The sequence below is a fragment of the Arvicanthis niloticus genome, chromosome 5 (genome assembly GCF_011762505.2).
Source record: "Arvicanthis niloticus isolate mArvNil1 chromosome 5, mArvNil1.pat.X, whole genome shotgun sequence".
In the NCBI taxonomy this organism is placed as follows: Eukaryota; Metazoa; Chordata; class Mammalia; order Rodentia; family Muridae; genus Arvicanthis; species Arvicanthis niloticus.
This window is the reverse complement of record NC_047662.1, coordinates 7,138,139-7,165,206: the sequence shown is the minus strand read 5'-3', so window position 1 is coordinate 7,165,206 and position 27,068 is coordinate 7,138,139. Positions and strand designations below refer to the sequence as shown.

The following is a 27,068-nucleotide window of genomic DNA, read 5'->3' as shown; positions in this document are numbered from 1 at the left end:
GGCAGGGTCACAGGAGCAGAACATAAGCATAACAAGTTAGTCATAACGACCTCCTGAATCAAAGTCATAATTGCAAGGTTGTCATAGCAACAGGTAGTCATAACAACCTTTTGAAACAAAGGTAGGATTGCAAGATGGTTATAACAACTTTAAAAAAAAGATTTATTTAATTTTTTTAATCTAAGTACATTGTCACTGTCTTCAGACACACCAGGAGAGGGCATCAGATCCCATTCTAAATGGTTGAGCTACCACGTGGTTGCTGGGAATTGAACTCAGGACCTCTCGAAGGTAGTCAGTTCTCTTAACCTCTGAGCCATCTCTCCAGCCCTATAATAACTTAGTAAAAGAAAGATATTGTTGCCATTTCCTGGAACAGGCAGTATAGTACAGTAACCGTTTGTAGTTCAGGTTACAGGTGGGGCATAGACCAGTCCTTGAGAAACAGATTTAATCGTAAACAGGAATGAACCTAGTTTGTCTTTACTATAAGATGTCTTTCAAGCCCAAAATGGAGTCAGGCTGATTCATCAACTACAAAGACAGAGCTTTTCTAGAACAGTGCAGGGAAGCCTGAAGCACCACAGTTAGACTCTGGGCAGTGCCAGAGAAGAGAACAATTCTGAGCGAGGCGTTAAGGGGACAGATGGCAGGACCTTCTGGCAGCGGTAAGGATGGCACTGGGGAGCAGGAATTCAGGCCAGGAAAAGCACACAATCTTAAGGTGAACTTACCTTTATGGGAGTGTCCCCTGGCCAGGTCCCTGCACTGTCCCACTGGGTTAGCCCTGAGAGAGGAGACAAGGGTCTCTCTCCACCTAGAGCTGGATCCCCTTCTTCAAAGCAATAGGACCACAGATCATTGAGTTTGGTTATTCATGGTTTAAGCCTCTGAAGACCTTAATCTAGTCTCCCCGATTACCACAGCATCTTCTCCCTGTGAAAATCATCTACTTTGCCAGGATGGTGGTGAACACCTTAGGGTGAGGCAGGGGGATAATGATCTCATGGCCAGCTCAGGCTACTGGGCAAAACCGTTTCAGAAAGACAAAATAAGTGACTATCACCTCTCAGCCAGTCCTCTGTGTCCCCCAGAGTGCTGTCTTGTATTGAAGCAGCCAATTCCCAGAGCTAATGAACATCGCTGTGCTGACCTGTGAGTCTAAACCAGGCTGGGTCTGGAGCAGCTTCTTTGCATGCTGCTGGCCTACTTTGAAACAATTTCCAACTGATGGCACAGGAGCCTAAAATGACCACTAGGTGTCACCATTGTTCCATTGTGATCAACGTCAGGGCTGCCTGGTTGGCATATTTGTAGTTAGCAGAATCCTGGCTTCGTCCCCTCAGGAACCTAGGCACTGGCTTTCTCGCTTTCTGTCTCATCTGCCCATGTGAGGCCCACTTTACAAATAGAAATAGCTACAAGGACAAAAGAGTTCTTCACAGGATTAAACTGCTTGCAAGTGGCTAGAGGCCAGAGTGGATCCTGAAGAGCCAAGCTCTTGTGTCAGCCTCATACCCTCTGCTCACTTCCCAGCATCCTTAGCACACATAAGACATTTAAGACTTCCTGAGACCTTTCCAGCTGCATTAAACAGGACACCGCAAATATCAGTTCAATTAAGCTTCATTAATTTTTTTTATTGGTTTTCCCTTACATTGAACTGGAAAGTATGGATTTGGAAAGCAATCTCCATTAACAAATAGCATGTCAGGATTTCCTGCTTCTCTCACCACTGGGGAAATGGCACCTAGCACATAGTAGGTGTGCAGTTCAAGTGACAAACGACTGAGAGGCATGTATGTACAAATATCTGGTTTGTACAAAAGGAGAGGGCCGACCGTCTCACTGTCCTGCCGTCAGATTGCTGGGATTCAGGCTCATGCTCTGTGGGTTGGACAGCCTCACCTCTTCTGATCCATCTGGCAGTGACAATACCACTGAGTTCAGAGAGAGCAGAGGACCAACCAGTCAGTCAGCATGTGGAGCATGTAGGCTTGACACATACTGTCTTTTGCATGTGCCCTCAGGAAATCCCAAAGGAGGCACGGATTTCCCATCTCAGGCACATATCAAAGTTTCCTCTCTAGGAGAGGTGTGTGTGATTGGCAGGTGGTATTTTCTCTCTTTCCCTCTTTCTTCCTTTTTTTTTTTTTTTTTGAAACAGTTACTCTGTATGCCAGGCTAGACCCAAACTGGGAGATCCACCTGCCTCTGCCTCCCCAGGATTAAAGGGTACACCACCACAGCCTCGTTGACAGGCGTTATTTTCTGAAGATTGCAGAATGCGTGCTAGTGACAGGCACTTCTGGTCCTGGATTGTCCGGTTATCACTATCGCCCACCCCACCTCTCTGCTATTTTTTTTGAGACAGGGTGGTCTTCTGCACCTCAAACTGGCTATATAGCTCAAGGTGATCTTAAACTCTGGTTTTTAAAGATTAATTTTCTTTTATGTATATGGGTGTTTTCCTGCATGTATGTGTACCTTGTCTGTGTGCCTGACTGTGTGCTATGGTGGTCAGAATAGGGCATTGGATTCCCCAGGCTCACACATACCTTTTAATCCCAGCACTTGGGAGGCAGAGGCTGGCAGACCTCTGCAAGTTCAAGGCCAACCTGGTCTATACAGAGTTCCAGACAATTCAGGAGTTACATAGTGAAACCTTGTTGCTTTTAAAAGAAAAAAGAAAAGAAAAAGAGAAGCCTAGGAGGGCACAGGCTGTGGGGAAAACCTACTTCTGTTGTTCTACTAAACAAACATGTCGGCTAACCACCTTCTAAGTATTTGTATGTCTATCCATAGGCTGTGCGGCTCTCAGCCTCGGCCAGACAGGCTTCTTCTGCAGTGGACAGCAGTTAATTCAGATTTCTAACAAAGAGCCACTGAGGATGTGGCCATACATCTCTAACCCTAACCTCAGGAAGCCCAGGCAGGACAAACAACAAAGAAATCCTCAGCTCCATTGTGAATCTGAGGCCAGCCTGGACCACAGGAGACTGTCAACCAAACAAAACGCATCCAGGACTCAGCTGTCCAGCATCTTAGTACACGCCTGTCTTCCCAGCACTTGGGAGGCAGAGGCAGAATGATCCAGAGCTCTAAGTTAGCCTGGGCTACATAAAAAGACTGCAAGGGAAAAAAATCTAACAAATAAGAAACCCCTGTCCCCACCTTTCTTCTCTTTCCCGGCTTGGATTGTAGGTGTCCCCTAGCCTTGTGCAAAGTGAGCAGGTACTCTGCTGCTGAATCATACTACAGCCCAGCAGGGTTTCTGTTGGTGCCTTCTACCTAGAGGAGGGTAAGGGTCTTGCTATGTGTAGGCTGGGCTTGAACTCTCCACCCTCCTGCTTCCAACTCCTCCATGCTGGAATTAGACAGGTGTGTCATCATGTCTAGGCCACACAGTACAGCACGAAGGTAGAGGCCAAAGGTCAGCTTTCAGGAGTGGATCCCTAGGCCTCTTCTTTCTGGGCCCCAGAGACAAAGCTCAGGGGCTCGGGCTTGGCCTTTCCCCACAGAGCCACCCTGCTGCTATCAGTCAGAGCCTGATCTCGCTCAGCAAGTGCTAAGCCACAGCCAGTAAGAGATGGGCTCAGACTAGAACCCACGTAAAAGAGCAGACCATCAGGCACCAGGCATGTTCTTGAAATCTCAGTGCTGTGGAGGGAGGCAGAGGCAGTAAATCCCTGGGGCTCACTGGCTAGCCAGCCTAGCTGAATTGGGTGAGCTTCAGGTCTCAGTAAGCGAATGGACTTGCACAGCGTGAGCATGCAAGTGACCACACTGGGAAGTGCATGACTGCACGAGGAAAATGCCATCAGGATAGCTCTGAACTTAAGCCCTAACTGCACGGCCTTGACCAGATTGTACTCTAGTCCCCCAGCAGTTTCGCGTCTTGGTTTCTTTTGTGTGGGTTTGTGTTCATTCACATGTGTGCCCAGAAACATGGATGCCAACCAAGAGCTTGTTGGAAATGCAGAATGCGAGATTGACCCCAACGAGTACTTTTTCACACTCTCCAGGGTGATGCCATGCTGGTGGTATGAAGAAGCTCCAACCTGTTAGTATACCTACTGTGTGCCACGCACGGGACACTGGCCAGAGGCCTTCTGCACACTTGTACAGTGAACTCCCCACCGGTAGAGCACACCCCTGGTACAAGGCAGAGCAGGCCACACAGCAGCTGCCGAGGTGTGGAATCCCAAGTGCTACTGCTCTCACGGAGACTTATGATGGGTTCCCCATGAAATCAGACCATGGGCAGGAAATGATACTCCTGTTACACAGTTAAAAAGAAACGGAACTGATCCTACCTTCCACAGCTTCTTGGAGGGTGAACTAGAAAGGGCTAGCCTTCATCCTTACCAACCCTCGGATTGCTCACCCTCCGGCTTCTCTGTTGCTTCTCCTCAGAATTCCCTCTGTTCTCCAAGTATCCATCTGCCTCAGAGTAAGTACAACAGGCAAAAGAGCCTGCACATGGGGCTGCGGGCAGGTAAGCCCTGGCCCTCATGTCTAGGAAGACTGGCATCAACTGGCTGAATATAGGGACAGACTCTCTACTCCAGGTTCCCTGAGGCAGGGGGATCATGATTCTCAAATAACCAAACACAGGAGGGTTTGATGAAAAGCTGCTTTGCCCTGTCGGCTCTGCCTTCTCTGGAAGCTTGAGGCTCACCTCAGAGACAGAGGAGATCCCAGCTGTCCAAACAGATGCTGTTTGCTCGGCTCTCAGGCCACTGCTGGGACTGACTCTAAAGCGGTCACAGAGCAGAGTTCTCTGCAGGCCTCGCACAGCGAGATGGCCCAAGGCCAGGAAATGCAATCAGCAAACAAGACAGAGAGCGCCTCATTCAGGAACAGACTTACCACACTGAAAGTCCCACCACAGAGCAGGGCGGGACCTTGACAGATTGGTGCAGAAGACAAAGAAGCCAGTCTAAAAGTTTATTACAAGTGTGTGATGGGGGCTGTATGTGAACATCCAGGTACCTACTGTGCCAGTAGGAAAAGACCAACAGGAGAGCTTCTGCCCACCTACTCCCTGGCTCCTCGCCTCCCTCCAGACTTACTCATTATCCTCAAACTAGCCTGTCCTGTTTTATTTGGAGTCTAAAAAAAAAAAAAAAAAAGCCAGAGTTAAAACTGAAAAGGCTAAAGGAAAACAAATCAATTCCCAATAATGAACTCAGGCACACCCACAAGAGTGCAACCATCCACTCCTTTACTGTGGCGGACAGCCGAGCCCACACCCGTGATCCACAGTCCAGGCTGTAGTGTCCCACACATTCATCCCCTCTGTGTGCTAAGAGCTGCAGCCTGGCTGACCCACATGGCACAGCTCAGTCAGGGAGTGGTCACGCAGTTGCGCACAAGGTCAGTTCCTGGGCAGCACAAAAGATTGAGGTGGAGCACATGGTGGTTCAGAAACTACAGACCTTGGTGACTTCTTCAGCAATCACAGCCAACACTTGGCTAAGAGATCTGAGCAGGAACTAGGGCAAAGAGGGGTGCTGAGTGCCACAGGGGCTGTCCTGTTGCTGGGAGGGAGGGCAAAGCCACAGGCCTACTAGGCGTTGTATGAAGAGGACGACACACTGCCACCATGGCCTGTCCAGTTGGTGTGGATAAATTCTCCTGGTTTGGCTAAGAGTTCATAGGTGTGGGCTCCAAAGTAATCCCGCTGAGCCTAGGGGAGGAACACAGTTGGTCAGGGTGGCATACAGTCACCAGCCCTCAGGAGCCGGCCAGTCAAGGTGCCGGCGGCACCCACGCTCACCTGGATGAGGTTCGCCGGCAGCATCTCGTGTCGGTACCCATCATAGAAGGAGAGGGCAGTGGTGAAGCAGGGCATGGGGATGCCTGCCTGCACCCCAGTGCTGATCACCCGCCGCCATGAGTCCTGAGCAGAGAGCAGAAGGTCAGCGGCTGGGTTTGCCCCGGAGACAGAGGTTCCGGTCTACAGGGCAGACTCCAGAGCCGGCAAGTGAGACCCGGAGAGCACAGCGCCACCCGCTGCCGACCACGTACCTGGCAGCTGTCGACTGCTGACTTAAAGAAGTCATCTAGCAGTAGGTTCTCAAGTTCTGGGTTTCGCTCAAACGCATCTTTAATTTTTCCCAGGAATACACTGAAATAGTTTGCAAGAAATCAATCTTAAAACAGCAGCAGGCCAGATGTCTGGAGACAAGCTCTGCACACTCTCACAGACGTGCAAAGTCACAGTTCTACGACCCATAGCCAGCAGGGTGACCTTCAGAAGTACAGAAGAGCCAACCAGGTGGCTCAGCAGGGAAAGCTGTTTGTCTAACAATCTGAATTCATTCCTGGCCCTACACGGTGGAATGAGAAAACCAACCCCATAAGTGGGCTGAGTCCTACACACAACTGTGGCAGGTGTACCACCCTGCAAATACAGGCAGAGGGGGTTGGGGGGAGAGGGAGAGGGAGAGGGAGAGGGAGTGTGTGTGTTTGCTTTGCATGCATACAGTGCCAAAGGGGGCACTGTACCCCTTGGGACTGGATGGTTGTGTGCCATTCTGTCGTTGCTGGGAATTGAACCTGGGTCCTCTGAAAGTGCTGAGTCATCTCTCCAGTCCCATAAAAATTATTTAAAATTTTTTTTGAAGTACAGAGAGTGAGGTGAAGACAGAAGGATCAGTAGCTCAAGGCCAGCCTGGGCTATGTAAGACCCCTTCCTCCTATCAAACAAAAAGGCAACAGGCACAGGAGTCAAATCCAGAGGATGGGTTCAGTCAAAATTCCTGATCTCAAGCCCCTCTAAACTCGCCTTGTATTTAATGGCTCAGTGGGCAAAGGGGCCTGCTGCAAACCCTGAAGCCCACGGCAGGTGGGAAGGACTGAAGGGCAGTGTAGGCACCGTAATGGGCAGCACCATAAAGGGTTTTATGACGGCGTGTGCGGCTTGTGTGGACCTTGGTGCTGGCTAGTCAGCTGTGGCAATTCCAGGGATGACCGGTCAAACAGCGGAAGAAAGGCTATGCAGGCTTCCAACAAGACGGACTCTCAGCTCCTGGACCAACTTCCAGACTCAGAACTCCCTGAATAAAGGGGGACCTACAGCCTTTCACAAGGGTAACTACACTGCGGGTGGGAGAGAATCAGACTTTCTGGAGGCTACCTAATTCTAGGAGATCCCAAGAAGCACTGTGGTCCTCCAGCTACAGATGGGGCTTGTGGAAGTCAGGTTTAATGGAGTTTTGGCTGAAGTGACTCACAGCAGGCCAGCGGCTTCCTAAACTCATCCTGGGGGTTTTTCTTCAGTCCCAGAATGTACAACTGGGATAGATACACCTGGGATTTGTCAGAATCCTTACAAGGCTTTGCTGACCTCCACACATGCCTGGCCCCTATAGCTCCTCCCCAAGAGAAGTCAATCAAACGCCCACACAGCGTGGTGCATTGTCCAGCTGGCTTACAATGCTCACTGTGATGTGAATGGGACATGAAGCGGGTTCACTGCACTGCCTAGAGAGTGACGCTAAGAAAAGCAGTCTCCGAATGCTCACAGCCTTTCTAAAGGTGCTGGAATCCAGGGCCTAGCAAGTGCTAGACACATTGTTTACTTGTGTGTCCCCTACCTCAACCCCCTCCCCCAGTACCTGTCCCCCAGACAGGGTTTCTTTCTCTGTGTAGCCCTGGCTGTCCTGGAACTTAGTCTGTGGACGAGGCTGGCCCCCAACTCACAGATGCACCTGTCTCTGTGCTGGAATTAAAGGTGCATGCCATCTTGATTCACTCTTTTCTAAACTTCTGAACCACAAATGTTTTAAGGTGTGGACACCTATGCAGAAGGGGTGCTGCATACAGCAAAAGTGATCTGTGACGATGTGACCCACGCTGCTGGGAGTGCACAACAGTCCCAAGTTCACCTCTTACCTACCTGCGGATGATGCAGCCCCCTCTCCACATCAGGGCAATGCCGCCGTAATTGAGGGTCCAGCCAAACTCAGTGGCTGCCTGCCTGAGCAGCATAAAGCCCTGAGCGTAGGAGATGATCTTGGAAGCATAGAGGGCCTAGAAAGTGACACGGACTTCAGAGCTGTGGCTGGTGAAGTGGCTACACCCAGAGCCCCCAGAGAGAGTGACGGAACAGGAGAGGCTAGAGGTGAGGACATGGTGGAGGATCACTACAGACCCTACCACAGCCGACGAGGCGAGGGCAGTCACCTTACGGATATCCTCCAGGAATGACTTCTTACTGCCTTCCGGCTGGACCATCTTGGGACCCTTCAGCTTTCTGCTGGCCTGAACTCGCTCCTCCTTCAGAGAGGACAAGCACCGAGCAAAGACAGCTTCTCCTGGTGGGGAAGAAAGGGCCAATCAGAGATCCAACACCTGGAGCCAGGACAGGGCGAGAGATCCAACTTGCTCCCCACACAGATGCATGCATTCAACTACACAGGTCAACCCGGAACTCAAAAGGATGTTTTAGGTGAGAGGTTAAGGCAATGATTGCATGTAATAATATTAACCAAGAATAGAACCTCAGTTTCTATGTACACAAAATTAAGTTTGTCATGAGACAAGATTCCATAAGTACACGCTAACCTCAAACTCACTATGCAGCAGAGGGTGGCCTTCACCAAGTGTCCTCCTGCCTCTGCCTCCCAAGAGCTTGGATTACAGGTATTCTCCACACCTGACTTGAGAGAATTAATTTTTAAGTGTTCACTAAATTGTCTTTAAAAATATTTATTAAAATAAATAAATATTTAAAAACAGGGTGGGTGGGTGGAGAGATGGCTCAGCGGTTAAGAGCACTGACTGATCTTCCAGAGGTCCTGAGTTCAATTCCCAGCAACCACATGGTGGCTCACAACTTTCTGTAACGAGATTTGATTCCCTCTTCTGGTGTCCTTATATACATAAAATAAACAAAAATTTTTAAAAAAGATATTTATTAATTTTTTGTTTGTTTGAGACAGCAGGGTCTCTCTAGGAAGCCCTGGCTGCCTTGGAGCTCACTATGTAGGCCAGGCTTGCCTTGAATTCGGAGCTCCTCCTGCCTCTGCCTCCCGAATGTGCTGGGATTAAATGTGTATACCTCCATGATCAGCTTTAAAATTTATTTTTAATTATCATTTCTATGTGTATGGGTGTTTGCCTTATGTATCACTTGCTTGCAGTGCCTTCAGACGCCAGAAGAGGGCGTCAGATCCTTAGAACTGGACTTTCAGACTCCCACCAGCAACCGCATGGGAGCTGGGACCCAAACCCAGATCATCTGCAAGAGCACCAAGTGCTCTTAACTGCGAGGCCTCCTCACTAGCTCCAGCTTTCACAAAAGTTATTTGTAAGTGTGTGTGTGTGTGTGTGTGTGTGTGTGTGTAGATTCATACACATAAATGCAGCAGCCCTCAGAGGAGGCCAGGGGTCAGATCTCCCTGATGCTGGGAACCCAATCTCTGGAATAGGAGTACAAACTCAATGGCTGAACCCTCTCTTCAGCCCTCAGGCTGTTTTTAATACCCAAAACCCTCGGTTTCACAATATCCTTCAATACTTTCACAAACCAGCCCTTGTGGCAGACTACTGCTCAATTTATTTAAGATGAATGAATTTTCTTTTCCTCCAAACACAGTGGGTTGATCTCTGGGAACTAACACAGTGTTTTAGTTTTGGGGAAAGGACATAGACATAACTTGAGAACAGGGGTAAGGAGAGGTCGGCTTGCCCTGACCCAACCGCTTTCCTTCCCCTCAGCGTGACTTGACACTTGTGGAAGGAAACACTGCAAGACAGTTGTGCAACAGCAAGTGTGGCAAACCCTCCCCGGCACACAGGAGTTGGCTGAGGCCCCTTCCTCTCAGTTCATTGGGTAGGAGAGGATCATGTCCACCCTAGCAATGGGAGGAACACAGTGGAGGGTGCTTTGAAGACAGGAAGGCTGATACATACAGCTGAGTGGGTGGAGGACGGCTGCTCTCTGCACTGCTGGGATTGGCCCAACTGCAGCCAACTTCCTCCTACAAGTGCAGGACTCACCACCCACCCGCCTTCCACAGGGAGAGGCACGGCTAATCATCAAATAAAGGAGGATGGACAGACAGACATCCAAACCCAGGGAATTAATGTTGACTACATACGCAAAATGTGTTTGTGAACTTTTCTTACTGAACCCATTATTTTTTGTTTGTTTTTGTTTTTTGTTTTTTTTTTTGTTTTTTAAGACAGGGTTTCTCTGTGTAGTCCTGGCGTGCACCACCACAGCCCAGCTACTGAACCCATTATTAAAGAAATCTTAGAAAAACAACCGCCGGGCAGTAGTGGCCACGCCTTTAATGCCAGCACTTGGGAGGCAGAGGCAGGCGGATTTCTGAGTTCAAGGCCAGCCTGGTCTACAGAGTGAGTTTCAGGACAGCCAGGGCTATTCAGAGAAACCCTGTCTCTAAAACCAAACAATAAAAACAAACAAACAAACAAAAACAAAAAAGAAAAGAAAAACAACCAATAACTCAAAAAGCCAGGCATGCCTGCATTCCCGGTACTCAGGGGCTGAGGCAAGAAGATGTATGTTCAAGGCTAACCTCAACTACCACTCATCAAAACTCGCAAGAACCAGCTACACAAAGAAGGGGAAGGTGCAACATTACCGATGAGGGTGACGGGCATGCCGTACTCCAGCGCCGAGATGGCCGTCCACTTCCCAGTGCCCTTCTGCCCAGCACTGTCTCGGATCTTTGGCAGCAGCTCTTTGCCGTCAGAGTCCCGGAACTTGAGAATATTAGCAGTGATTTCAATCAGGAACGAGTCCAGCTCTGTCTTGTTCCATTCTTCAAACGCCTGCACACAGAGGAGAAAGCCTGGTGAGAGCATTCTCTGAGCACTGGGATAACTCAGCGGTGGACACTGAGTTTCTTTTTTGTCTTTCTTTCTTATTGGACTTAAAGACAGGGTTTCTCTGTGTAGCCCTGGCTGTCCTGAAACTCGCTCTGTAGACCAGACTGGCCTCAAACTCAGAGATCTACCTTCCTTTGCCTCCCTAGTGCTGGTATCAAAGGTGTGTGCCAATATGGCCAGCTGATGGGGAGGCTCTTCTTATGTATTTTAATATTTTCATAATAAAGTGCTGGGACAATGTGTGTGCTTCCCCACTGGGATGAACTTAAATAATTTTTTTTAGTTTTTTTATTATTATGTTTATTTCTTATGTGTTTGGGTACTTTTGCCTGCAAGTGTTCATATGTACCACTGTATACAAGGCCCACGAAGGTCAAAAGGATATGCCTGGATGGGTTCTGGAAGCCCGCCCCAGTCTTCTACAAGTTGAGAGTACCAAGTGCTCTCAACTGCTGAGGTCCCTACTTGGTCAACAAAGCCAGCTACTTACTTCCTGTCTGGAGCAAAGGTAGGAACAAGAGGACTGGGATGGGCTCTGAGGCAGAGTTCTTGCCTATCATGCCTAAGGCCAGGCCCTGTGCTCCATGGGGAGGGACAGAGATGAGGTCACACACGGAGCCTGACAAAGCACGGCTCACTAACTGTAGATAGACTAAGGTCACTGCTCTGTGGCTGGTTATCACACTTTACGATGCTATTACCGCGGCTTCCCATACATTAGGCAGAGTCCATGTGGACCACCAGACAGCCGGGTCAGCAGGAAGGAGGAAGGGTTAATTGTTAGTAGCAAGCTCTCTCATCTGAGAGGTGATTACCTAGGTGGAGGCAGCGTCCAGCACTCACCTGAGCCATCTCTTCATGCCGCATGCCCAGAACATCCTTCATCAAGTGGTAAGCCTCACAGATCAGCTGCATGTCACCATACTCTATCCCGTTGTGCACCATCTTCACAAAGTGCCCCGCCCCCTCGTCTCCCACCTGTTGGACAGTAAACCAGAGCTGTCAGAGCAACAAACTACAGGAGAAGTCTCAGCAGACCGAAAGACTTCAGAAAATAACGTGAACAAACAGTATGGTTTCACAGGAACCTCCCAACACACCCAAAGCCCTTAGCCAGTATTTCCCACTGTTTCTCATTATTAAAAACAACTCCCCACTCCTGGACCCCAGCCACACATGTTGAAGTCTCCATGGTTTTCAAGTTACCAGTTTTCTGGCACCTGCTGGTTAAAATAAATTAGATTACTTGTATTTTTCCTCGATACAAATGTAATACAATTGTTCCTAACAGCTACTGAGGGAAAAATGTCCTTATGTTAAGGTCTGGCCTTGGCCTTTTAAATGCACAAGTACATTCTGTGATGGCCCTATTATCACTGGCAAGGTAATCACTGGTAATAGGATGTATCAGTTTGTCTTGGGGAGTTTAAGGAGGGTCTTTCAGCTGTGTTACTCTGTGAACACGGTCTAACGGGCAGGGGAATGGAACAGGTCAGCAGAGTCAAGAGCACCAGGGCTCCAGGCTTAGTCATACGTAGCTACTTCCACAGCAGGGCGGCTGGGACGGTCTGCCTGAATGCCTCTGTCACTGGCCTGCCCATTTCAAGCTGGACACTAACTGTGCAGTATGAGGGCATCTTACTTCCCCTTCCTGTTGCTCCAGATGTGAACGAGCCTAGGCTCACCCACTTTCAGTCTCTATATTATTTATCCTTATGACCTGAACCCAAGCCTGAAGGCCATAGAGTTGACTCTGGCTGAGTCACAGTCCTCAAGTGCAAGCTGGCTTTTCCTTTTGACTCTGACCTAGAGGGAGTTAGAAGGAAGCTGCTATCTGTCACCAAGGAAGGACACTGATCCCCGGGGAAAGGCAGCCACCAAAGCTGGCAGGTCAGTGGGAGAGCTTCCTGCATGCCCACATGCCTGGACCCTTCTGCATCCCTACCTTAATCATACATATCACTAAAATAATACAGTGAACACGTCAAAATAGCAGGTATAAAAAGTGGAGCGAGGTGTGGTGGTGCACAGGTCTGTAATTCAGGACAGCAAGTCTCGAGGAGACACACTAGGTGTTGGGGGCAGAAGATGGTTCAGCAGGTGAAGGTGCTTGCTGCCAGGCCTGAAGACCTGGGTTTGATTCCAGCATCCACACGATGGAAGGAGACAACCAATTCCTACAAACTGTCTGTCCTGTGACCTTCATGCAGCTGCCTCAGTCTCCCATGCACATACACCAGAGAGAGAAATAGAACACAGAGACAGACACAGACAGAGAACATGGGAGGGGAGAAAAGGGAGACAAGGAAATGAATCTGAAGGAAAGCTGGCGAGGATAGAGTACCTAGCTCAGCTGTTTCTCAGAGAAGCCTCCCTGTAGAGCCGTCCCAGGCCACACCATAGGTTACCAAAGACCCTAACAGCAGCTCTGGCCTCCTAGGCTGATGTGCTACTCGATCCATGGTACTGTCTGAAGTACATGCTTATTCTCACAGCAACCCAAACCGGAGGGAGAGAAAGTGCCTATGGCCAGATTCCTGAGCTTTGGTGGACATCTAAGTACAGAAAACCTCAAACCCAGGCTACACACAGATTCCTCCATCCACACACCCTGAGGCATCTGATGGGACAAGGTGGCTAGCCCACTCTAACTCCCCTCCGCCACTGCTGATCCTGTTTAGTGGGGTTGGGGAACAGATTTAACACAGTAGGCCCCAGGCCGAGGGTTGGCTCAGGTACAAGGACATTAAGACAGACAGGTATGTGCTTCAGGTAGAAGCTGGGACAGTGACTTAAGACTGAGAAGCTCACAGCACAGAGCTAACCACTGGGACCAAGGTGGTCTTTCTTCAGCTGTGCACTTCGTCAAAGAGTAGCCCAGAACTTGCCCAGTCACAGCAGGGTTCTCCGGTTCCCACTTTTGCAGCGATGGCTTGGAAGATAGTCTTGATGTGGGGCCTGTGAGAAGGAGAAGTATAGTTCAGACAGCAGGAAAAGGCCAAGCTTTCAGTCCCATGCTCATGGACACCACTCTCAGAGTGACGGATATGCTAAACTTTCCAGAGACACTCTGGTTTGACTGCTGACGAGCGTGCACCATCCACCCTGTGTGTGGGCCTCAGAGTGGAGGCTATATGACACCTGAGTAAACTCACAAAGGAAAAGGCAAGGCAGAAGCACCATGGAAGCACCCAAGAGCAAGGGGCGTGGTTCGGCAGTAAAGTGCACACCTATCATGCACGAGGCCTTGGGTTCCATCCCAGCACCTCACTGACCCTCTCAGAACAGGAGAATCTTCCACCACTTTATGAAAACCAACTATGACCCAAACCAAGCAGTACATCTCAGGGACACTCTCACCATCTGGATGTCTGTCACCAGGTACAAGATGGCTCTGCACATCTGGATCAGAGAGAAGCCAGCACTGTGCAGTACTCTAAGAGATGCCCTCCTGTGGAGCAAACCCAACTCTTTGTCTCATCCCACCTCACTAATGTTCAGAGGAACCCCAGGCCCTTCCCCTCACGAGTCTCCCCTCTATCAAACAAAGGCACATCTTCTCAAGAACGTTTGGTACAGACCCCGAAACTTGACACCTGCAAAGTCAATGTTTAGGACTCTACCTTAGGCTTCCAAAGTCTCTGCCAGGACAAAAAGGGGAGGACGCACATCTGTGATGCAGGAGCAATATCTAGATGAGGCCTCCCAGCCCTACCCCTTCCACCGTACACCAAGCTGATGCTGTGCTGAAACATGTGTGTGTGTGCGCGTGTGCGTGCGTGTGCGTGTGCGCGCGTGCGTGCGTGCGTGTGTGCGTGCGTGTGGTACTGATGAACTCACCAAGCCTCTTTGTTCCCTCCTGGCATGAGTGATGGCCCATACCGGGCCCCTTCCTCACCACCACTGACTCCGCTCCCCACAAACAAGATGCCCTTGGCCTTGAGGTCCCGGCATCTTCTCTAAAAGAGAGAAAAACAGTTTCAGTGTTTTCTCACAAAATAATTCTTTCTGATGAATGAGGAGGTGCACGGCCGGTAGAGAGAGCTGACATTTGCAAGAAAATGACCCAAGGACCCAGGAGCAGCCAACGATTCAAGAGGTTTACACATCCAGTGTCGCAGTTCAAAAGAAGTAATAGAGTCCTATAACTTAAATGAAGGAAGCTACAACAGGAGGATTACAACTTTGAGGTAAAAATTCCTGTAAAAATTTTAAAAGAAAAACATAATTTTTGAGATAGCTAAGAGGAAGTCCTGAACATACAATCCCTAAGAGGAAGTCCTGAACACACAATCCCACGTTGATGGAAAAGACCTTAAAGGGTAAAGTGCAATGAAGAGGTTCAGTGGTGGCTCACTGCTGTTTCACATGTCAGACCACGGGACTTGCTGTGGTCAGTGATTTCCAATCATGCTGCACAGCGGTAGGATACCGTGCATTACAGGAGGTGGGAACTATGCAAGAACCCCTTGGCCTGCTGTGTCTAAGCCATCGTCTCCTGAGTTATATACGCGTGAACAGGGAGTCTCATCCATCAAGTGTTTTAGCAGAAAAAAGCTGAGATCCAGTATGCCAGGACCAATCCCTAAGGATTACAAGGCAGTTCACTCTTCTGTCATATGGACAACACTAGTATTTCTTTCTAGAGTGTTCTCAAGACCTGAAAGAATTTGGACTGAAGGACACTTACTGTCGTATCCCGGTATTCAGAATTTCCCCCATCAATGATGATGTCACCAGTGTCCAACAAGGGTACCTGTAAACAAACACTACCTTAGGGTGGACCAAGGGCAGAAATAAAACATACCTTGGCCACCAAAACCAAAGTTAAATCCCAAATAAACAAGAGGAAAGCAGTCACATGAAAACTCTAAGAATCCTCTTTGGGTGTAACTGCACCTTTACAATAGTGGCTACCTAACCCAGTCAGACCCCCACAGCACACACCTCCCTTCTCACCTGAGGCAGAGTCTCACCGTGCAGCCCTGGGTGGCCTCACTCACAGACCCACCTGCCTCTGCCTGTCTCGGAAGCACTGGCTGGCTTTCCTCTTTATTGCTCAGTGTCCCCCTTCTAAAGCTGCACTTGAGATCACATCAGTACTTTCCTAGGTTGAAGAAAAGCCAACCAGCCTCCAGCCCACTGTGGGAGCTAACGGTGGGCAGCCTGGCAGCCTGCTGCACAGGAGGCTCAGGATGTTCTTAACCTCAGTAAAGCCTTTCTAAGCCTCTCCCTCAAACAGCAGTGCACTAGCTACAGTTTCTTCTGTCTTGGATACAAATTTAGGAAACAACACTCTGCCTGAGACACTTGAACTCTCCCTCTGGGGTCACAGCTATGTCTACCTCATGTCTACAGCAGTCCCTTGCTTCAGTCCACTGCTTGTTGTACAGTTATTTCTGAGAACCTAAATAAATTCTTCCTACCTGTTCCCCTTCATTCATAAGTATATTTTTCTTCCAAAGATATTCTTTTTTAAAACTATTTTTATTTATGTGCGTATGTGTGAGTGTGAATGTTTGCCACTTGTGTGCATTCCCATGGAGGCCGGATGTTGGAGGTCTTAGAGCTGCCATTACAGATGGTTGTGAGCCACCATGTGGCTACTGGGAATTGAACTCAGGACCTCTGGAAGAGCAGCCAGTGCTCTAACCACTGAGCCGTCTCTCCAGCTCTTCCAAAGATAGTATTATTAAGGCCAACAAATTGATACAAGAGTGCTAAACAAAACAACTATTTATGAGAATTGTTATTTTATTATGAAGAGACAAAACTCATGTCTAAATAAAACCCATTGTGGACACTAAGGTTAACTACTGACTAGCACTAAATATTGATAAATGTCACTGTCAATATTGCAGGGCACCAGAGCTGGGCATTCATCTCAGTGACAGTGTGTGCTCAACAGGTGAAAGGCCCTGGGTTCTTTTCCTCAGGACCACTGAGAGGGTTTTTCCTCTCAATGTTGTGTAAGCATCGCTCCCCAATTTTTCCTTGACTGGTCAATAAAGAAGCTGATCGGCCAATGACTGAGCAGGGAGAGAATGGGGCTGGACTTCCTCCCAGCCAGGGGGGAGGAGAAGGAGAGACAGGAAGTAGGCATTCATCTGGAGGAGGAGAGGGTCCAGGAAGTACCATGAGAAAACACCTGGGTCAAAGAGAGCCAGGTCAGTGCTAAAATCCAAGGACCGCCGGCATAAAGGCCGGAGGCAGATAGATTAGATTCGAGGATTAAAGTAGAGCAATACCGAGCAATTGTTTTCCCTTAAAGCTGTAAAATAAGACAAATAGTCCAGTTTGGGAGCTAACCAGGTTAAGAGAAAAACCACAACACTTTTAAATTCGCCTAACGCAGAGGCAGGCAGATCTGTGAGTCTGAAGTCACCCTGGTCTACAGAGTGAGTTCCAGGACAGCCAGAGCTACAAAGTGAAAGCCTGTCTCAAACCTGCCCCAAACAACACTGTCTCAAAAATAAAGAAAAAATAAAACAAGCAAAACAGAAGAGCGGGGGTGGGGGTCAGCTCTGGGCGTTTGTGTTCCCCTGGCATGCACCAGGCTCTACAGTAGGTCTCCAGCACCAGAGCAAGGGGAACACTGCAGGAATGCAGGGCACACACACCGGGACCCACAAGACTGTCAGATAAAGGTAGACTTTAATGGAGGACTACTGTTCAAGTGCTATTACTCTTCACAAACTCTGACTGACATGTCCTCAGTGTCCTAGAATTACGACCACCCAGGAATATACCACTATGGGCCAGCAAGATGGCTGGCTCAGCAGGGAGAAGCAATGTTGGACAAGCCTGAGCTTGATGTTGGGAACCAAAGCAAAGACTGAAGAGAACTGACTCCACCAACTGTCCTCTGAGCTCCACTTGTGCGCCCCATGACCCCACACTATAATAATAAAAATAAAATCTTTGGTCAGTGGGAAGGCTCAGCAGGCAAAGGCACCTGCTCTCAAGCCAGACAACCTGAGTTCTTTCCACAAACCATATAGTGGAGAGAAAGGACCAACTCCCACAAAAAAAGTCCCTGTGACTTCCACATCCAATGTGTCATGTTTACACGCACACAAATACTAAATAAATAAAAGTGTGTGTGTGTGTGTGTGTTTTAAATAGGGGCTGGAGAGATAGCTCAAGGGTTAAGAACACTGGCTGCTCTTGCAGAGGACCTGAGTTCAAATCCTAGCATCCACATGGCAGGTCACAACTGCCTATTAACTCCAATTCCAAGGAATCTGACTCTCTCTCTTCTGACCTCTTTAGGCACTTCATGTATGTGGTGCAATTACACACTAAGGCAAAACACTCATCCATATAAAATAAAATGAAAAAAAAAAAACAAAAAAAAAAAACCCAACTTTCTAGAAAGAACATAGCTTGGCAGTGGTGGCATGCACCTTTAATCCCAACGCTCAGGATGCAGAGGCAGGGGGATCTCTGTGAGTTTGAGCCGCCTGGTCTACAGAGTGAGTTCCAGGAAGGCCTAGGCTACACAGAGGAACCCTGTCTTGAAAAACTAAAAATGAACATAAATACTATTTCGTAAGTGCCAGTCGAGCCAACCAAGACTAAAACATTTAAGCATTTTACCAGAACTGATCAGTTTGTACCCAGAAACTGAAAACCAACATCTCAGAAGTAAGACAGTTAGAGAGAGGAACAGGCAAAAGCTCTGAGTTGCAAGCAGCATCTGAGAACAGAGCTGGCCTTACTAGTTTCTCGATGAAATCATCTACAGCTTGCCCAGCCTTCACAAGCAGAACAACCCGACGAGGCTTCTTCAGCTTGGAGACCATGTCCTTTAAGGACTGTGCACCAATCACTTTGGTACCCTTCGCCTCATTGGCCAAGAAGTCATCGACTTTGGACACGGTCCTATTGAAAGCACAGACCTGGAAGGACAAAAGGCCTGTCAGAGGATTTGGTACACACACATGACGCTCAGGTGCTGGATCCAGCAACAGAGAAATGTCTATTCCGTCCAAGGTAGGAAGAGCTGACCTGCCTTCTCTTTTTAAGTGCTAGGTGATCTCTGCAAAGTCCCGTCACAGCAGAGAACAGAGGGAAAGGCCAGTTGCCACCTGCTGCTTATCAGGTTGAGCCTGTCACTACTGCCTGATCCTTTGTCTCTGATAATCCTGGCATCTAAGCCACAGTACTATTTAGAAAAAACATTCAGAGCCCACAGACAGGAGGAGCCTCTGGCCCTGGCAACTCAGAAGGTTGAGATGAGAGGACCCTGAGACTCCAGTGTGACAACACCGTGAGACAAGATGCTATCTACAAAGAAAATAAATTTCCATTTACCCCAAGTCTTTCCCACTAGCCAACTGAGCTAGAGCCTCCAGGATCTGGGTCCCTATGCATCCGTGGTTCTCAGCCTTCCTAATGCTGCGACCCTTTGATATAGTCCCTCGTGTTGTGATGACCCCCAATCATAAAACTATTTTCCTAACTACTTCGTAACTGTAACTCTGCTAGTGTTGTAAGCTGCAATGTTGAGAACCACTGCTTTTATATTTATTTCTATCCAAGGAGGCTAAAGCTGAAAATTTTCTACGGAGACCAGTAAGCAACAACAGGGCTTACTGAGTGAGAAGCGTTATCAAATGCCTTGGGATCTCGGAAAAAACAAATCACCGCTCTCAGCGGGAAGGCGAGGTGTCCTCACTACTTACCACAAATCCATGATCATTCATGTTCAAAATTAAGTTCTGGCCCATGACAGCCAGTCCAATCAGTGCAATGTCAGCTCTGAAATGCCAGAAAAGGGACAAAGAAAGGAATGTTAGTGTTACTTGGTCGCTTTTAATAGGACAGGCAGCCTGCACCCTTCTCGTCTGCGCTCGCACCACTTGCACCTGGGATCGGCCGCACCCCGCACCCCACTGTTTCACGGAAGTTCCTCTAAAGGGCGTCGGGGCACACGAAGCCTCTAGTGCCCTGCCCCTGCCCGTCATTCCTGATGGCCTGGCCAGCAGAAGGGGCGTGGGCCGTCCCCCACCCGGCGCGGCCTTCCTTCCTCGAGAGCCCGTCGCAGCCGCAAGCTTCCAAGAAGGGGCGGCCGAGCTTGCGCTGCTGCCCACGGCGGGACCATGAGGTTCAGGGGTCAGGGCTGCGCGAGGAGACCCAGGAGACCCAGGAGACCCCCGGGGCTAAGGAGACCAGAGATACAGCTGAGCAGAGCTCCGCCATCACCACGCTTAGCCCCGGAAGTGTCCCGGGCCCGACTGCGCGTGTCGGTCACTCACTGGGCCATGGCGACGGCAGATAGAGCTGAGCCGAGGAGGAAGAAACACGAAGGACTGAGCGCTGCGAGGCAAGTGCAGTGAAGTCCGGCTCCCGGCGCCTCAAGAGGCTTACCGAGACACCGGCCAATCAGAAGACAGGGGTGGGGCGATGTACCACGCTATTGGTTTTCAGCGGCGCCTGTTATACCACCTGAGGGCAAATGGACCCGCCCACCCCCGGGGCCCAGATCTGTAGAGCGCCGAGCAGTCGATGGCACCTTGAGCAGGCGAGGTGTATTTAAAGGGCTTTTCTAAGTGTTCTAGCGGGAAGCGCGTTGACTCCCGCCGGTGTAGGAGCTCGGGTTCGCAGCTCGGCACGAAAGAGAAGACCGTGGGCTTGGTGCAGTCCTAATGATGTAACTCGGGTTAGATCACAGATTACAATTTACCAAGGCCACGGGCGCTCTTGATCCATGGCTGCTGCTTCCTTTCACTGTCCCTCAACTCTGAGGCAAGACTCAAATCTGTCCTACCTGTGGGAACCCAAAGTGATCAGTGTGTACCCTTTTTGCAGGTCAAGAAACAGCGGCGCAAACTAAGGCGAGATGGTCAGCAAGTAAAGAGCCACGCGGGTGGAAGTAGAACCCACTCCACAAAGTTGGCTTCTGACCTCCACGTGCAACAGTGGCTAGTGCTCCTACATGCACAGCAGGAGAAAGACAGAGGAGCGGAGGAGAGGCTTGTAGGTCTTTTGGTTTTCGTAATTTATTTTAAGTGTATGGGTTTGCCTGCACGTATATCCGTATACCTCGTGCGTGGCTGGTGATCCGGGAGGTCAAGAAGAGGGCGTCGGATCACCTGGTAACAAGACTGGAAGAGAGTTCTTCATTGTGCATGTAGTGGAACACAAGTACTCTTGTCTACGACCTCCACCACCACCCCACCCTTCGTTTTCTCGGCCTCATTGCGTTGCAAATTCTGAGCTTCCGGCTCTGGAGTCCGGGTGCTGTTTTGCCTGCTGGTCAGACACTTTTAGTTTCAGTTTACTTTCCCATTCAGACTCAGGTGTTGGTGTGCTGCTTTCCATTGCCTGCGTCTTTATCCTCCCACCCGCACCCCAGGAGTGTCCCTTACGTCCTTCAATGAATTCCTTTTATCTTTTTAAAGTTTTGCACACACACACAGTACATAGGCATAACTCTTGATGGCAAATGAAAAGACTGGTTTGTACCAGCTTCTTGAATTTTTTTTTTCTCACTCCAGTACTTAGGAATCAAACCATAGGTTTTGAGCACTTTAGGCAAATGCTTTGCCATTGAGCCACATCCCCTGCCCTGCTCTAAGTGGCTTTCTGTTTCTGTTGTTTGTGTCTGTCTTTCTCTCTCTGATAGGTGCTAGATGTCCCCACGCCTCCAGCCCCCTATAAACACCAACACAGTCAATTTTGCCCCAACTCTGAGCTGGTTAGACCATTATTTCCAAAACAAGGGTGGGAACCAGGGAGCACCAGGTAGGAGCTGCTCCTGAAAGAGTCTTAAGAGTCATTGTCTAGTATGTACAATGCCCGGGGTGGGGGTGGGGTGGTCAAGCTTCCAAGTTTATGCTTTGCTTTATTTATTTATTTATTTAGGCAAGGTCTTAAGTCCATAGCCCTGGTTTCCATGCTTTTAAATTTGTTGTGGTGTTGAGGCTGGAACTTCTGTATTAGTCAGGGTTCTCTAGAGTCACAGAACTTATGGACTGTCTCTATATATTGAGGAAACTATCAGAATGACTTACAGTCTATTGTCCAACTAACCCAACAATGGGCAACTATGACTGACTGGGAAGTCTAAGAATCTAGTAGTTGCTCAGCCTCACAAGGCGAGGTGTTTCAGCTGACCGTCTGTATAAGCTGGGATCCTGTGCTGGCAAGTAAGTGCAAGCAGGCGAAGAAGAATGATCTGTTTCTTTTCCCATTGTCCTTAGGTAGGCCTCTAGCAGAAGATACGGTGTGTACCACCATGCCTGGACTTGGAACTTGCTCTGCCCCAGGCTGGCCTTGAACTTAGAGGTCTGCTTGCCTCTGTCTCCTGGGATTAAAGGCATGTACTGTGTTGCCTGGGCCTAAGCTGTTCATGTCACTATGTCTCAAGATCTGGATCAAAATTGTATAGCATCCCATGTCAAGATCTGATCCAAAGCCTGTGTCTTCCAGCCTCAAGATCTGAATCATAGGTGTACCTTCCATGTCTAGACTGTAGTTCATTCCAGATGTGGTCAAGTTGACAACCAGGAATAACCATCACAAACTATTTTCATGTTTTTGAACTAGGTCTCACTTTGCAGCCTAGGGTGGCCTCAGACTCCCAGCAGTCATTCTGCCTCTCAGCCTTCCCAGTGCTGAGACAACAGACATGTACCATAAAGTTCAGCCTTATGTTTTGACAGATATGCTCCAGCCTTGGCACTGGATAGTTGAGGGCTCCCCAATCCAGGGCCATGCAGAGAATATATAATTACTGTAGTTATTATTGTCCAGTCCCCCCCCCCCCCATTTGCTTATTTTGTGTGCTTGTCTGTGTTTGTGTCTGGGCACACATGTGGTAGTCTGATTTGCGGGAGCCAGAGCTGGGCTCCCCGACCGTGTGGTTCTGGTGATCAAACTCAGGTCATCAGGTTTGACAGCTGGCACTTTTACCTGCTAGTTCTGTCACTGGCCCTAACCTTAGCTGCTGTGTTTTTGGTTTTGTTTAGTTTATGTGTATGTGTATAGACAAGTGGTGCAGGCTCCTGAGAAACCCAGAAGGTGCTGGAGTTGTGGGCCGCTTAACATGGCTGCTGGGATCCAAACTCCTATTCTGAGAGAGTAGAATGTATTCCCAGCTGCCAAGCCATCTCTTCAGCCACAGTTACTTATTTTTGTTTTTTTTTTTTTTTGTTGTTCATTTGTTTTTAGGGCAGCATCTTCCTGTATAGCTCAAATTTGCAATCCCCAGCTCTTTCTCCTGAGGTTACTAGCTTGTGCCACAACACCCAGGCCTTCTTAAGTCCAAAGGGCCATGAGTCATGGTGGGCCACCAGGAAGGAGCTGGGATTGGCTGGCTTTCCCTGGATGACTAGAACACTGTGCAATTACTACTATACTGGATGCCACCCCCACAGGCCTCTCTTTCTCACAGGCTGGATTTGACATGTTAGCCTTATAGCAAGTAAGGATAAACCCTGGCTCAGAAGATCCTGGGGAAGGCGTCACAGAGATAAGAGAATAGCCTTCCACTGGCTCACAGTACTCCTCAGGCTGGGATTGTAGGTGCCTGTCTCGCTACCTTCCCAGGACAAAGTTCTACAATTCCAGTTCCAGAGGATCTGGTGCCTTTCTCTGGCCTCTGTGGGCACTCCACATGTATGGCACACAGACATATATGCAGGCAAAACATCTGTACATCCAAGTACAAATGACATACAGTTTTGAAGTCAGGGAAAGCAAACAATTCTTCATCTCGTGCGAATGCTCAGGGAACTGACTTTCTCAGCCAGTTAGTGGTGGAACTGAACTTTAACCCTGGGCCCAGCTGGGACCAAGTCCTGGACTCTTTCTTAACAGGCTCAGCACGACACGGTCATGCCTACTTATAACTTGTGAAACTGGCTAGATCCCTGTAGCAGAGGATTTAGTTGACTTCGAATGGAAGGCTGCCTTGAGTTTCTCAACGAGGAGTTTTGGGGACAGCCACCTGTGGGAAGCATGACTCTACTGAGAGAGCCCTGCCCTGGTAACAGGCATACCTTTCAATTTACAGCAACTTCTTCCTCCTCCTCCTCTGGGCTTACTTCCAACAGAAGATTGCCAATACATTTTGTAGCGGGATGGGTTGATTGCTCTAGTCTGAGATTTTAACAAGGAAGAAATTATGCTGAGTCAATGTGACTAAACATCTGGACCTCCCTACGTCGCCACTGATTAGACATTACTTTATGCACACATATTTAGGTAGCAAATAGCTATTTTTCTTAATTTACCATTGTTAAACCTTACTTGGATGGTCCAGGTTTTTTGTTGTTTTTTTTGTTTTGTGTTTTGTTGTTTTTTTATGTTAAGGTACTAAGGGAAAAGTACTGCTTCCCAGGATTATTGGAAAACTATAGAGTGACCTAAGAGAGAGACCGAGGCCAGTGACTTGGGGCCCTGGTCACCCTGACAAGCGTGCTGTATGTATTGCTTAAAACTTAATTTAGTTAAAAAAACTTTGACTTGATACCTTGCCTCAGAGAGTATAGGGCTAGGAGTGCAGCTCTGGTGTACAAGGCCTTGAGTTCAAGCTCTAAAACCTCAAAACAAACAAACAAACAAAAACAAAAAACAAACAAACAAAAAAAAAAAACCAAAGCAAAAACAAAGCCAAAGAAAAACACCCCAGTCACATCCCTGTCCCTTGGAGTAAATCCTCCCAGGGCGGAGCCCTCTGTTTAACTTATGTAAGAGGATGTGTCAGCAATGACTTAGTTGGTACACACTTTAGTAGTTCAGCTCTGCCACCAACCTTGCTATGAAACACACACACACACACACACACACACACACACACACACACACACACACACACTTTCAGAAACACTCTCATATACAGACACACACACACACACACACACACACACACACGGACACACAGGCACACATCCAGAAGACTGAGCTTGTGAAATGCTCACAAGAGGTACCCAGGGTTCTGCAGGGACAAGGCAGTTCCAAAGGGAGACTGCAAAATCTTCCCATCCAAATAAAAAGTAGACTGGGCTGGTGCATATCTTGGTTGATAAAGTGTTTGCTGAGCAATCTTGAGGACCCGAGTCTCAGCCAGGCATGGTGATTCTTGTAATCCCAGTGCTGGGTGGTACAGTCAGGGGCTGGTCAGTTAGCTAAGCCTACTCAGTGAGTTACAGACCCATGGGAGACCCTGCCTCAAACAAACAAACAAACAAACAAACACGTTTTAAACTACCTGAGAAATGACAGGAGTACATATACACACCAAGATAAATAAGACCAGAAAACTAAAGCAGTAACAACAAATGCACAGTTGCAATTCTTTATTGGATTGTTAATAAAGCTGAGCGTGATATCCCACATCTGCAATCCCTGCACAGAGGAAGAGTAAGACTTGCAGGCCAGGGAGCCGGGGACATGGCTTACGGATAAGAACCCTGCTGCTCTTCCAGAGTACCCTGGTTCATGTCCCAGCACCACAAAAAGCCAGGCATGGCAGCACACACATGGATAACCTCAGCACTCAGGAAGTAGGTCAAGGAGAAGGAGTCATCCTTGTGCTGGAGAGGGCTCTGTGGTTAAGAACACTTACTGTTCTTCCAGAGGACCTGGGAAGATGCCACAACCCACAAACAGGCTCACAACTCCAGTCCTAGGGGATCTGTTGCCCTTTTCTGGCATTTTTAGGCATCAGGCATGCACGTGGCATAAAGAACAACTAAGTTAACACACACATGCACCCCTTCCCCAGTCTAGAACAGGGTCTTCAAATTGCCAGAAGTGAGGGACTGGCGGGGGACACAGGACATAGCTCAATTGGTAAGAGTATGCCTAGTATCCACAGTCCTGGGGTTGGCCCCCACACCACCATGTCAGACTGAGCAAGGTAGTGCAGGACTTAAGTCTCAGCACTTGAGAGGTGAAGGATCAGGAGCTAACGGCCATCCTTAGCTAGATGGCAGCTCAATGCCATCCTAGGCTACAGGAGACTCTTTCAAAAACAAAATAAAGAGATGCTCCAACCAACCCCTCAAGTCCTCAGCTACTGAGGTCAGATTTAGATGAACTGAGTATATTTGCCCCAAGCCTAATTTGCATTCTCTATTAGTAGTTTTATTAATTGTATCAGTGACCGGGGCCAGCAGAACGGCTCAGTGGGTTAAGGCACTTGCTACTAAACTTGAAAACCTGGAATTTGATGCCTGTGACCCACATGATAAGAGAGAATGGACTCCTGCAAACTGTCCTCATACCTCTCACACAAACCATAGTGTGCGTGCGTGTGCGCGCGCGCGCACACACACACACACATACACAAAGGAAACGTAATTAAAAAATAGGTTGATGTGGTCTCCATCTACCTTTCTCTTTTCTCAGTTGACTCTGGAATAGGGACAGTACTGCCTGGCTCCCTCATCTTACCACCTCCTGGTGCCCAAGCCTGTGGTCACTGCTTAGTCCTTATTTTTGGCTTGCTAGCCTTACGGGAGGTAGCAACCGAGCCCTTCCTCTTTAATTTGCCCTTACTCTGGTGGCCAAGTGCCACTTTAGAAAGCAACAAGGTCACTCATTTCCCTTCCTCTTTGTGGGACCTTTATGTATTAAGGTCCTCTTCCTGACTTCTGTGTACCGAAGTGCTCTGAAGCTCAGCCTTAGGTCTCTTGGCCCATCTGGAACCTTTTACCTCCACAAAGATGTTCTAACATCTTCAAGGCTCCAGGGAGCTGCAACGCTTGCTTTGCTGAGGCACATACCTGGTAAGAGACTCTCCTTTTTTCTCTACACCTCCATGCAGATTTTTAGCAAATGTGTTTTTTCTTGTTTCGTACTAAGATTTTACTATATAATCTATACAGGTCTTGAGTTAAAAATCTTCCTGTCTCTGCCTCCATAAATGCCAGGATTACAGCATGGACTATTATACCCACCTTAGTTTTATTAGAAAAAAATTACATTTCTATGTATATGTACATGTGCAGGCATGGGTGTCAGGGTGTGCAAGTAGAGGTCAAAGGACAGCTTATAGGAATTAATTCTCTTCTACCATGCAGGCTTTTTATTCAGAGATCCACTTACCTCTGCCTCTCCCAAGTGCTAGTATTAAAGGTGTGTACCACCAGGCTCAGCTTTATTCTCTGTTTTTTTTTTTTTTAAGATTTATTGCTGGGCAGTGGTGGCACACGCCTTTAATCCCAGCACTTGGGAGGCAGAGGCAGGTG

General features: G+C 48.5%; 1 protein-coding gene across 1 annotated transcript; it reads right to left on the bottom strand.

Moving 5' to 3' along the window:
• Window positions 1-4,936: 4,936 nt before the first annotated feature.
• Pgd (phosphogluconate dehydrogenase) lies at window positions 4,937-20,273 on the bottom strand. The gene is made up of 13 exons (XM_034503351.2): window positions 20,127-20,273; window positions 19,554-19,629; window positions 18,588-18,767; window positions 15,557-15,622; window positions 14,707-14,825; window positions 13,755-13,824; window positions 11,710-11,844; window positions 10,620-10,809; window positions 8,194-8,324; window positions 7,907-8,040; window positions 6,034-6,133; window positions 5,783-5,905; window positions 4,937-5,692 (listed from the first exon to the last, which is right to left on the bottom strand). Exons 1-13 carry the CDS (start codon window positions 20,132-20,134, stop codon window positions 5,573-5,575), a joined length of 1,452 nt encoding a protein of 483 aa, XP_034359242.1. The 5' UTR covers window positions 20,135-20,273; the 3' UTR covers window positions 4,937-5,572.
• Between the last annotated feature and the right edge of the window lie 6,795 nt (window positions 20,274-27,068).